At 38.5% G+C, this 13,230-nt stretch overlaps 1 protein-coding gene across 2 annotated transcripts in view; it reads left to right on the forward strand.

Moving 5' to 3' along the window:
- Positions 1-12,581, forward strand: part of clmpb (CXADR like membrane protein b) — a 94,419-nt gene extending 81,838 nt beyond the window's left edge. Inside the window, exons 5-7 of one of the 2 annotated variants that reach the window (XM_079621143.1) lie at positions 23-145; positions 3,734-3,875; positions 6,399-12,581. In XM_079621143.1, coding sequence (XP_079477269.1) covers positions 23-145; positions 3,734-3,875; positions 6,399-6,738 — 605 coding nt within the window. In that variant the 3' untranslated portion in view covers positions 6,739-12,581. The remainder of the gene's footprint in view (positions 1-22; positions 146-3,733; positions 3,876-6,398) is intronic. The other variant, XM_079621144.1, reaches the window with a different exon arrangement.
- The last annotated feature ends 649 nt before the right edge of the window (positions 12,582-13,230 follow it).

Consider the following 13,230-nt stretch of genomic DNA (forward strand, 5'->3'; position numbering starts at 1 on the left):
AAGTATGTTTTCCTGTTTTCAGATCTGAAGAACCCAGAGATCGTGACCTTGAGGAACTTGACGCAGGACAGCTCCGGGGTCTACAAGTGCACCGCCAGCAACGATGTAGGAGAGGAGAACTGTATCATCGAGGTCACAATGCAATGTGAGTTCTGCTCTGAGGTCAGCCTGTGCCCTGGGTGTAACTAGTGTGTATGTCATGATACTCTGATCTCGGATCAGTCGGTGGTGGTGCTCTTAGCCTCAGTGTGATGGATGGAGGCTGTTTCCACACTGCAGAGAGCTTGTATTTGTTTATTATGGGCATCATGGTTATTCAATTCATGCAGTTTAAATCAGTGTTTCCCAACCTCTTTTTTTTGCCAAAAAACCGAGCGAACCCTAACGCTCAAAATAATTAATTGGTTTGAGTAGGGCAAACTTAAATTAAACTAATTAGTTCAGTCAAATTAACTTTTATGAGTATTTAGCACTTTCTTTTTCTTTCAAGTTCACAGAACTGGTATATTTTAAGTAAACTGAACTCATACAGCAAGTGCTTCTGTATAACTTGCTATTGCTAATATGTTAACAAATTAGTATGTTATCAGATTAGCTTGTTAAAGCTAAGTAAGTTTATATTAATAAAAGTGTTCACATTGATATTACATGAAAGTTGTAAGTTAATTGTATGAATTAGTGTACTTAAACATTTCAAGTTAAGAACAATTAAAATGTACAAGTACAAAATAAAAGTTCTGCTTACTTAAACTTTGCACGACAAACTAGTGCACGGCACAATTTTGATAAGTAGGCCTATTTCACAAACATGCATTGCTTCAAATGGCATTTAAATCTCTAGAAATTAGGCTATATTAAAAGTAGTACTCACTTTTAATGGGAAAGCTTAATTAAGCTTAAAAATAAGCCACAAACTTGTTTCTGATGCTGGGATCCTTCTGAAGTCTGTACAAAGACACAAACAAGCTGTTTAAACTAAAAGTGTCAAAGCAAAGGTTCTCTCACTCTTCCAGTTGTCCTGTTGTTGACAGACTCAAGTGTGTGGATATGTCAGAAACTGAACGTGCATCTGTATACTGTATCCAGTGCAGACAGAGTCAGTGATTATAATATGTTACATTACCTTTAACGCAACACACATCCAGTGAGACAGCGACTGCCAGTGGGCGGGGCCTATGATGCGATGATGAGTAACTATTCGTCGACGTCTTGCTCTGGAGGCAGGCTTATGTAAATGTGTGATGTCACATGTCACCCATTATCAAAGCAAGCTTTTTTTCAATAAATGTTTTGTTTATTATGAGGACATTTTATTCTATAAAACATGCTGGATGTTTTAATGGTACAAAGACCATGGTAAAAATAAAGATATATCAAAAGAATAAGGCAAAGTTGATTTCTCATGTCATGAACACTTTACTATTTATAATATAATATTTTTCTAATAATATATTGCCAAATAAAATACTATTATCATTGCTATGACACCATTGTCACCATTGTTTTGACAGATTAAATATTGGGTAGTTTTATTTATTTATTTATTTATTTATTTAGTTAGTCAGTTAGGTAGTTAGTTAGTTAGTTAGTTAGTTAGTTAGTTAGTTAGTTAGTTAGTTAGTTAGTTAGTTAGTTAGTTAGTTAGTTAGTTAGCTAGTTAGTCTTAAAAATACAATATTTTCCTGCTTTGTTGTCTTGGGGAAAAAAACTTTTCCCATATTGTCTTTGCACACACGCACATGCGCGCACGCACACACACACACACACACACACACACACACACACACACACACACACACACACACACACACACACACACACACACACACACACACACACACACACACACACACACACACACACAAGGGTGTTTTGCTATCCTTGTGAGGACATTCCATAGGCGTAATGGTTTTTATACTGTACAAACTGTATATTCTATCCCCTTACACTGCCCCTATCCCTAAACCTACCCATCACAGGAGACATTCTGCATTTTTACATTTTCGAAAAAATATAATTTAGTATGTTTATTAACCCATTCCCCTCATGGGGACCGCTGGCTGGTCCCCACAATGGAGGTGATTTCAGGTTTTACTATCCTTGTGGGGACATTTGGTTCCCACAATGTAATATAAACAAAAGCACACACACACACACACACACACACACACACACCATTCCATTGATTTTATCAGATTAACTATGTTTTCTATCACATAACCCATCCCCTACCCCTAAACCTACCCATATCAAAAAAATGTGCAAAACACTAGATTTTAATTAAAAAAGACATGTTTTGGCCAATTTATAAGCCTCTTTTATTAATGGGGATCAGTGAAGAGTCCTCACTAGTCGGTTGTCATAATATTTCACTATATAAGTAAGGGCATTTGGCCCTCACAAGTATAGCCAAACCTGTGCTCTCTTTCTCTCTCCCTCTTTTACCGAGCACTGGGAACTACAGCAAGCCAGAGTGTGGCCATTTGTCATTGGTCTTGCTCAAATAGCCATCCTTCAGTGTTTGTGTGTAATGGTTTTGGAAGAAGCAGAAGAATTTAATGTTCACCAGAGGAGAAGATGGAGAGACTTATATAAACTCTTGACAACTGTCCTGCACTTAGGCCTTGTGCAAGTCTTTCACAACACAGGAAATAAAATGCGAAAGAGTGGTTTTACATTTGTGGCTGGCAAAGTTTAATTTAGGTCTGACTTATTCAGTTTTACTCGCGAGATAGATATCTCATGAGAACACTAATAAAGTGTAACTATACCATATGGGCTCCCCTGCTAATATAATGTCTAAACAATTAACAAATCAAAAGCTCTTTGTCAAACAAAAATGTGTGGTGCACTTAGTATTTATTTATATTGAGCTGAACCTTACACTGAAATACTGACACCCAGTGGCATGAATGTAGAATCATGCAAAAGAGAAAGTTTTCAGGTACCATTGGCTTTGTAGAAATGTGCTATTAGTAGTCAGACATGATTCATTTATTAACTGAGCAAAATAACCAACTATAGGAGGGCTGCTGAGATGAAGGTACTAATATTTGGCGAGTCAATGTCACAGCGGTTGTTGGAGCAGGATCTATGTGCAGCAGTCTTTTATTAATCCAAAATTAAAAAATAACACAAAAACTCAGGATTCCCATAGATGTCAGATACCAAAAAGCAGGAGCGGAACAGCCAACAAATGTAGATAACAGACTTCTGGAAACACAAACTGAGGGCTGTAAATACAGCCAAAAAAAAACCACTAGGGACTAATGTTGTTATTAGAGTATTAATATGAATGTGGGTTTTAATGAGGGGAAAATGACTCTATGCACCTTTAAGTGCTAATAACTTATGTAATTTTCTTGGTTAATTGCAATATTTGTTAGTACAGCATTGCATGTCAAACAGATATTATTTGTTCCTTACTTTCATATACAGATTTTGAAAGCCAAGTAGGTGTACAAAAAATTTATATCCATGTGCCAGTCATTTCACCACAGTTTAGAAGTCGAATGATTCTCTGCTTTGCATCATGCCTATAAACACCCATTTACCAGGGTAAAATTATGTAAATGTAACATATTTGAAATAGAAAACATTTTCACTGGTGTCCTCTGGCTTTTGCACTCTACTCTAAATATTTTTTGAATTCTTGTCATCATATGAATGATGCATATGTGATATGATGTAATGACGTGTGACATATAACAAAAATGTCCTTCTGTGTGTTTAGATGTGCGAGGCATTGGTGTGGTGGCTGGCGCTGTGGTTGGCGTCTCATTCGGCGTTCTGCTCCTCATTCTCATCATCTGGCTGGTCTTCCGCAAGAAGGAGAAGAAGAAATATGAGGAGGAGGAGACACCTAATGAGATCAGGTGAGATCTCCGTACTGACTGTGTTTTTGTAGTTCCACTTTCACTCTTAACATTACCTAATTGAGTATGGTTAGGATGGAACATACACTTCATATTGTCTTCAGGTCTATCTTTATAATACATCAGACAGCTGTTACTGTATTTAGGCAATAGTGACAGAACTTTACTCTTCCTGCTCACGTGAATAATGCATCCACAAACCATGGCTGTATCTCTGAATTATGCACACACAAACAAGCATAAGCTCTACATGGGGACTGTTCTTGTGCACATTCACTGTCATGATCTCTCGCTACGCTCAGTTTTGGAGTAGTATCCCAGTTTAGCAAGTTTAGCACATTTACCCATGATTTCACATACAATGGTAAATTGTGTAATATTTATTTGGTATAATATTGGAATATAATATTGGATTTGTAGACAGAAATGCAATATAATATGCATAACTATGTTTTCAGTGGTGTATTAAAACCTTACATAATAAACCATTTTGTTTTTATTACCTTAGAATGAGCCCTTTCTATCTACATACTGTACACCGCGGGTCCCCTTACATTGAAATAGCCATTTTGCGCCACCATGTTTCTACAGTGGCCCTAAACGGACAAACTGCTACAGAGCGCGTTTCGTCACTACATGTATGTTGTTCTTCGGGAAAAGAAGCTAGCTAAAGTCAGCGAATAAAACACTGGCACAATGATGAACAAGTTACAATAAAATTCGCAGTAACATATAATTTTACTGAATAATAAATTAAACATAATTTCTTAATTTATCTTTGTAAAGAAATTGCTTAACTGGCTACTCTCTGCTGTCTCAGACGATGACTTATTTTCCTGTCGGCCACCGTAACTTCTGTTGGTTGCAATTCGCAACCTCACCACTAAAATCACACACTGCACCTTTAAGAGAGTCCCAGATTAAAATATATGCTTGTTTTAACTGAAAGAAACTTGCATTGACATACAGGGCCCTATCTTGCACCCAGCGCAATTGACTTTGTACACCGACGCATGTATCATTACTATTTTGCACCCGCACAAGCGGACTTTTCCCTCCACAGACGCACGCCGGTAAATTAGGGAATGAACTTGCGCTCGCGGGGGCGTTTCGGCGAAAAGAGGAGGCGTGTTCCGGCGCAAAAGTTCCCTGGTGCTATTCTGCAGTTTTAGAAAGCAATTTCGCCGCTGACCAGGACAAACCCAGTCTAAAGACAGTGGCGCGTTGCGCGTTAGTCATATGGTATTTTATTTTAAGGACGCGTGCTTGGCCATAATGTAGCGTGTTAACGCGCATACACTTTGATTCTCTAATATAAACAGACGCAGCAGTTTTCATTTTTGCAAATCATACATTATTTCAAGGAAAAGTATTAACACACGAGGGAAATCATTGTTGTGTCCGTGAAGATGTGAAAAAAATCTATCTAGATTAAAATAAAAAAATAAAAAAAGATTAGGCTACATATTTACCCAAATTATACGCCTGTTTAACCGAAGCTAATTTGGGTGGGTTTCTCCCATCATCCCCAATGTCACTTCTCTGTGTTTTACGGCCTGACGAGAACGCCGGTCTCCTCGGCTGTGAACTGCTCCTGGCGTGCGCCGGCAAATCCGCCGTTATAATAGCAATCCGCCATGGAACAAGCGCGCCGGCTCTTAAAGCGAATGTGAGCGGACGCTCTGATTGGTTTATTTCATGTTACGCCCAAACCACACCTATGAATAATGAAGCTACTTCAGAACAACACATTTTAGATTTGCGCCAGGCGCAAGAGGCATTTATCCCGCTGGGAAAATAGCAACAGCGCCGGGATCCGCCCACAAAGTTACTTGTGCTTTGACACTTGTGTTTCAGATTGTTAAAATAGAGCCCACAGGATCTTAAAAAATGTCACTGACATTTCTTTGTCTCAAGACGCTTGTAAATTTTTTAAGGAACGTTTTATAAAAGCTACTTAAATGTCCTAATTGAACTAAGGCCTAATCCTGTCTTAATCTAAACCCTGTCTGTGAAACCAGGCCTTAGTTTTGTAATCCTTCTAGTAACAAAGATCACTGCAAACATTCACTGCTGATGTCTATAACCTGCCAGGATTGTCATGATACCAAATGTATATAGTTGATTCAATACAACTGAAATGTCTTTTATTAATTCCATTATATAAAAAAAAACGAATAACTCTTCTTTATTTAAAAATATGATATATTAAATATATAAATTGAGTAAATGGTGATTGAAGCTTTTCTGTCTATCAGGATAAATATATATAAGTAAATATTCAAAAATGTAACATAAAATGTAAATGTAAAACACTAATAATAATCCTATATAATGAATTTTTCATTAATATATTATTTTTTATTCATATAATGTATTTATTTAAAATGGCAGCACGTTTAGGCACAGCTGCTGCTCCAGGTTCACACCACAATGGTTATACTTGAGCTTTATTTTTTATTTTATTTTTCTATTTTAATATTGACTTCTCTAACCATGTCTATTTTTTCATTACTTTTGTAGAGAGGATGCAGAAGCACCAAAAGCCAAGCTGGTGAAGCCCAACTCCCTCTCCTCGTCCCGCTCTGGCAGCTCCCGCTCCGGTGCTTCCTCTACACAGTCCATGGTGCACAACAGCGCACTCCGAAGCCAACGTCCACGGCCACCCGCTGTCGCCGCTCTCAAGGAGAACGGACAGCCCCACGGCTTCCCCCAGTCTCCCCCGGCCTACACGCAGGTCGTGCCCAAAACCCCAGAACCCCCTGCCACCCCAAAGTTCAGACCCCCAAATCCTCCGGTGGGCATGGCCATCCCGGCGGGAGTCATGGTCCCTGCTCAAAGCAAGGCCTTTCAGACAGTGTAGAGAGTAAAGGAAACGCAGCCTGGTGCAGGCCTCTGTACAAGACACCCACAGTGACTCTTCCAAAAGTTGCAACTACGATTGGAAAAAAACCTATAAAATAAAAACATAATTAAAGGATGTACGTAAAAATAAACTCAATCATATATCACAAATCTAAAAAGTTGAATGCATATTTACAAGGGAAAATACAAAGTGCTTGCCCCCTATTGAAGCATTAAAAGAAAACAAGACAGGAACTGAAGAACAAGAATTGTTTATTCTCATTCTTTGGTTCTCTCTACTTCTTTTGATCTCATGGTGCAGTCTGACCCTTTTTTCACTTTATTTGTTTCCCTTTTTGAACTCTTGAAGGCAGTGGGGTGGAAAGATTTCCCCAAGTGCAGTTTATTTATTTATTGAATCAGAGAGGTCAAAGGACCAAGGTCAGGCTGGGATGATGAAACACGATGGGGAGGGGAAGGTCCAGCGACGGCCCATTGAAGACAAATGGAGGATATTACCTGAGAACCTGTTGCTCCTGTTGATAGTGATGGGGGACGGCTCTGGGAATACGAACTGTCCATCTCATTTGCAAAGTTCTCATTCATTTTATTTCCAGAATGCAATGCACACATTGACTGTGGCCCAGACTTTAAAATCAAAGGCAATTGTATTAATACCTTAACAATCCACTAACAAGAAGACAACTTGAAGTGATTGGAAAACATGACCCCTCGATGGAAATTCCTGTGGATGACAGCATGTCATTGATGTAGTGGCAGAGAGACTTCAATGGTTCAGTTAATGCAGAACACACTCTGGGGTCAATTCCCTAAATGGGTGCGCTATACCTTAATGTGCTATATTTCACAAAAACCACCCGCTGTCCAGTTTAACTGTACTTAAATGGTCGTTGTCATTTTGGTTCCCCGCAAACCCAAAAACAAAAGTAAATTAGGCTGATTATTGTACCTTTTCACCAAAAATGTATGCTACTGTGTTTGCCTGCCACAAAGTTTTGCGATTACTGCCTACAGCAAGTAGACGGTAAAAGAAATGTATAGGAGATTTTGTCTAAGCAAATTTTCTTGCAAATGACATCAAATGATTTTATCCCAAAGTGTCATGCAGCCGAGCGTACTTTAATCACCATTTCAGGTGCCTAGAGTTGCTGTATGTACATTCCCAGTTAGGTACACCAGATTGCAGTAGTCTGCTGTATCGTTCACCACCTACCACTCAAAACTGATCTGCGTAATTACAGCGTGCAAATTATTGCAACTATTATGTGATTTGCATAGCTTGATTAATGAATTGGGTGTTAAAACAACGTGGGTGCAATTGATTCTGTGTGTCAACTAGGTGTACGTGATTTCACCAAGTAGAACATGTTCCTGGATCAACATCCTTGTTGATGCTAGAACAACATTCCAATCAGCCAATCAGATTTGAGTAAAGTTTGCAGTTTATGTCAAGTTTAAGCTTATAACAAGGGTTAGGGGCTTCTACACCATTCGTATCCCTAAAATCAGAGGGAAATGGTAGGTGAACAAGTTAGGGGTGGGGTAAGGGTTAGGTTTAGGGGTAGAGATAAAGTTAGGACAAAAATTCTGAACAGGAATGTTGTTCCAGGATTATTGTTAGGGTTAGGTCAGGTTCTTGTTGATCCAGGAACATGTCTTACTTGGCAAAATCATGGTGACTATGTCAACTACACTGCACTGTTACACGCTGATTTAAATTTTTGCATCTGTGTATATACATGGAGTGTACGTACTTGACAGAAAGTCTGCAGTCTGTTTTCAGATGTCATCCTCACCGCTTCAAGGACAATTTCAGTTTGTATTACATACCGACCGCTGTATATTCGATACAGCTGTATTTCCAATGATACTGAAACCAAAATCGGTCACGAATACTATGAATGTGTATAAATCAATGATAGTTTGGGTTTATATTTATTTTTTCCTTATTTTCTAGAATACCCAGTGGTACTATACAAAAGCATATGAGGCACAAGTAACTTTTTACTATAATCTCACAGTACTGTGGACTTCAAGTAAATGAAAGGAAATGCTATAACAGGGAGTTATGTACAGAGTGTGTGTGAAATTCGTGCGTGTGATGGTGTGTGCGCATTTTCGGTACTCTCCTTCTAGTTCGTGTATGCGCCACGGTACTGTCCGAGGAATCTCCTAGGACCCTCTAACAACAGGCTGTCTCGAGATGGCTGCCTTTTTGTGCCAGCCGTCCCATGGCTTCCTCCGCCGAGCGCTGTCAAACCCCTCTCCATTAGTGGTGTTGTCTAAGCCCCTGGGAAGACCTTGCTTGGTGCATTTGTGAAATTTGAAATGGACAAGTTGCCTGTTTTGTGTGCCTTCACAGAGAATTCTTCCCCTGAGATTGCTTTTGTCCTTCGCAATGTACCAGACAAAAAAAGGAAGCCATGTGTAAAACGGCTCCAGTCAGTGGAGGAAGAGCATTCTGACACAAAGAGGCAGTCCAAACGCAGCCACACGAATAATGTACACTCTGTAGTCATGATGCTGTTTTATATTGTACATACAGATAAATATACGCACACAATATTCTTTAAGTTATCGGTTGAAGATTGGGGTTATAGGTCATAATAAAGATGTAGATGAGGTATTATGCATTTTCAGAGAGTAATAATTGGTCATTGTAGCCCCTGACCCGCTAAGCTCCCTTTAATAAGTAAAATCATTTCCTTCTTAATGGCTACTTGTATATCTGCCATTGATGGACTTTAAGAATATATCTAAGACAGGTAAAGCCATAAGACGTGAGCGAGCATACAACACAATTACCCAACACTCCGTCCTCATACGCCCTTGTCAATGATCTCGGGCCACTTTCATTTTCACAAGTGTACGTGCCAAGTAGAATAACCTACGTCATTCTTATTGGGTTGCAGTTGCATTTGAGTCTGTAATGTAGCCGAGTGCTGCCTATGCCAATTCACCGCCTTCCTGTTACCTTCCCCAAACAATTGTGTTTGATACACACCTAAACACTTCTTCCCAAGTGTACACAGTCTAACACGACCTCATAAATAGAGACGCACTCGAGACGTGCTCTCCAGAGCCACATTCTCCACAAGGCGGTGTAGGCGGTGTTGCTGGATGAACTGTTGTCAGTAAGTGTGATGGATGGGCTGTCATGCGGTGTGAGGAGTGAATGATGGGAATTGGAAGGAAAACACATGCAGAGTTCTGTGGGTCCAAACCCTACAGAGGCTCTCCACTACCCTTACCTTCAGAAAGAGGCCAAGACGAAACCCATCCAATTTGGGCCTTCACAATATGGAGGTTTTTGTCGACAGTAACTCTCCTTGTCTAAAATATTTGCTCTGTTCCAAAACCTAGTGAGCTGCCTTGCTGTCTACTGCCCATATAGGTAGCTGGCTCAAACGTTATAATCTTAATAGAGTGCAACAGTGCCCGCACACTTTCAGCGGCCTTGGCTCTGGAAGTATTTTTCCCATGGGAAGCAATGCTTCCCTGCCATTGACGGAATATGACGGCTTTCCGTGTTTTCACTGTTATGCGGTAGGGGCGCTATTACTAAAAACTACAGAACCTTTGGATCAAAACACTGAAGCTGCAACAAGCGATAAAAGTATTGCTTATGCACGTTGTAGTCTTTGAAAAAACACGATATTCTTACTTTTTGGTCAAAATGTTGCTTTTTTTAACATTCAATTGTTGATATAAAAATGCATGAAGATAAAATAAAATGATCTGTATGCTTTCGAATCGCCCTCGCTGCACATTGATGTTATACACCAATTGGTCTGAATAGTCGGCCACTTCAAGTCGAATACACCTTTAGTTCGGTGCAATTTGCTTGTAGCGATTCTCTGACTGTTGGAGCTTTCTTTACAGAATCATGGGTAATATAGTTTTTCAACATAAATTCCCTTGTTAAAGGTATAGATCACCCAAAAAAAGAAAAATCTATCATAATTCAGACTTATTGTCACAATGTTCCAAACTGTATGACTTTCTTTCTTGCGTAGGACATAAAGGACAATATTTTGATTCATGTCGGAAACCAAATGCCTTGTTTCCCGTTGACCTCAATTGTATTGATAATGTGAAATAAAAAAACACAGCCATTTCTCACAGAAAGTCATACAGGTTTGAAACAACATGAAAGTGAGTAAATGATGACAAAATTTTAATTTTTGGGTGAACTAAAAAAATATATATATTTCATTACATTTAAATTTCCCTTTGGAAAAAATAAATGAGATTTTTACTTCCAGAACCCAACTGTTGCACTTTATTAAAATGCACCCTCACAAGACTCACGTGGAACAGTCTAGAGAGAAAACAAGTCATTTACGTTTTGATTTCAATAGAGTTTGTCACTAGCATTTTGCTAAGCTAAAGACACAATACTCTTAGTGTAAAAATATATAGCACACACAAATAGTTTTTAATTATAACTTTTTATCGATACATTTTGGTATTAAATTAATTACTTATAGTCATTTTTCACTCTTTGTGCCATCTTGGATGAAAGGTGATTGCAATATAAGTATACATGAAATGCTGCCTTGCTGTCTACTGCCTACATAGGTAACGGGCCTTTAGAGCAGCATCCTAACTGAAACTGAAGCTCAGTTAGAAGTTAGAAGTTATTAATCAATATATTTCTTATTGAAATGCTTTATAAGGATTCAGGTGATGTTGCCTTAGAATTGGTCCAATTAAAAGGGGTATCTCTGAACCTTTGAAACAGCCTTAAATGCTTTAAAATGCTGCCTACATGGGCAGCTCTCTAGGTTTTGGAACAGAGCCATTGTTTTATGTTCCTTTTGGTCCTTTTTTTTTTTTTTTACAGCACCAAAACTAGCCAAGATCAGACCACTATTACCAGGAGACCTGATAGAAAGCTATAGAATAGTTCCGTTCCTATGTTTTGGCGTAGGTTATTTTTATTCCTTTATGGGCCCTCCCGAGGGCCTCCTCTCCTCCCAACAAGAAGAACCGGTCTATTTCCTCAGACAATTAATCTTTAGTGGCTTTTATTTCAACACTGCTAAATGTGGTATTTAGAAACCATCTCAGAGCGCCAATGCATTCTAAAGTGTTGCTCACATTGCATGAGGGCATTCAGTTTTGAATGGGAGCTCAGGCCAGGGAAACTGCCGAGGTCCATCCGCGAGGTGTTTTTTGACATAACACTCTTATTTAAAAGACGTACTTGACTATCTATGTAGCCTGATCATTGTTACCCAACATGGTTGTTATTAAAATAATGTTGGATGTCTAAAAAAGGCTCCTTCGACTCCTCTTAGAAACTGTAGCAGTATGTGTTACTATGAGGGGTGTAAAAAGGGAATTCTTTTCCATTGGAAAAGCAAAGGGATTGCATGTTATGGCCTACAGGTCAGATATTGGGAATGCTTTGCTTCTGTGTTCATACCTGTATTCGGCTGAATATGTAAGTGTAAATATGACCAACATCTTCTCTGTGAGTTTGTCTCCTTCCTTCCTTTCTTTCTTTCTTTTTTGTTCACATTGCTTTTTTTAACATCTACTGTCCTCTCCTTTGTTATCTTGAGTGTTTTTTGTTATAATTTTATCGTTGTAAATGTGGGAACTTGGGCCTGTATTTGCCCGAGAGTCCCTGTCTGCTGAGAATGAAGGGAAAATGCTCATGATCTTTCGTTTTTTCTTTGTGGTTGCACATCTTTTGAGTTTTGTAAACCAGTTTGTTCATTTTGAAGAAGATCCATTCTTGTAAATATGTCCCTCTACAAGTAAAAAAATGTATATTTTTACGGACTCTGAGTTATTAATACTTCATTTGCAAATAAAATATTCAATGACAAAGCTATTTGGCAGCCCATTATTTGATCAGTCCAAAGTGAAACAACATGCATTTGAGTAAACAAGTATGAAGAGAGAGAGAATATGTGTGATGGAATTTAACTTTCTCATGAGCAATCATGTGGAAATGATGCTGGAAACAAAAGAGGCATAATTCAAACATTATTCAAAAATATTATAATTTGATTTGAACCAGTATGTAGACAAAGTGAAATGAGTGAAACAGTTGATGTCATTAAACACCGATAATGTTCCCACACTCCATTTTCATGCATCCTTGATTCAGCAAATTATCATTTAAATGAAGATGACATTTGCATTGTTGTTGTGACTTCCGGCACACCATTTTTTGATGCGGAACTTTTTAAACCATCAGCCGAAGGCCTGGATTTGCTTGTTAATGTAGCCTATACAGTAGTGGCCAAAAGTGATGTCCAGCCTATGCAAATCTTGACCCTTTATTCAAATATTATTAAGGATTTGTTATATATGTTTGTAAGCATATTTAATTTTCCATAATGAACTGAAACATGTCAAATTGTGCGGATATCGGTTTTGGCCATGCAATCACGCAAATAAATTATAAACGCATGCAAAAACAATTTTTTTTTTTTTGCCAAATAATTTTGTCAGATAAATACCTTATCCACGT

The sequence above is a fragment of the Phoxinus phoxinus genome (assembly GCF_949152265.1).
Source record: "Phoxinus phoxinus genome assembly, chromosome: 8".
Lineage (NCBI taxonomy): Eukaryota > Metazoa > Chordata > Actinopteri > Cypriniformes > Leuciscidae > Phoxinus > Phoxinus phoxinus.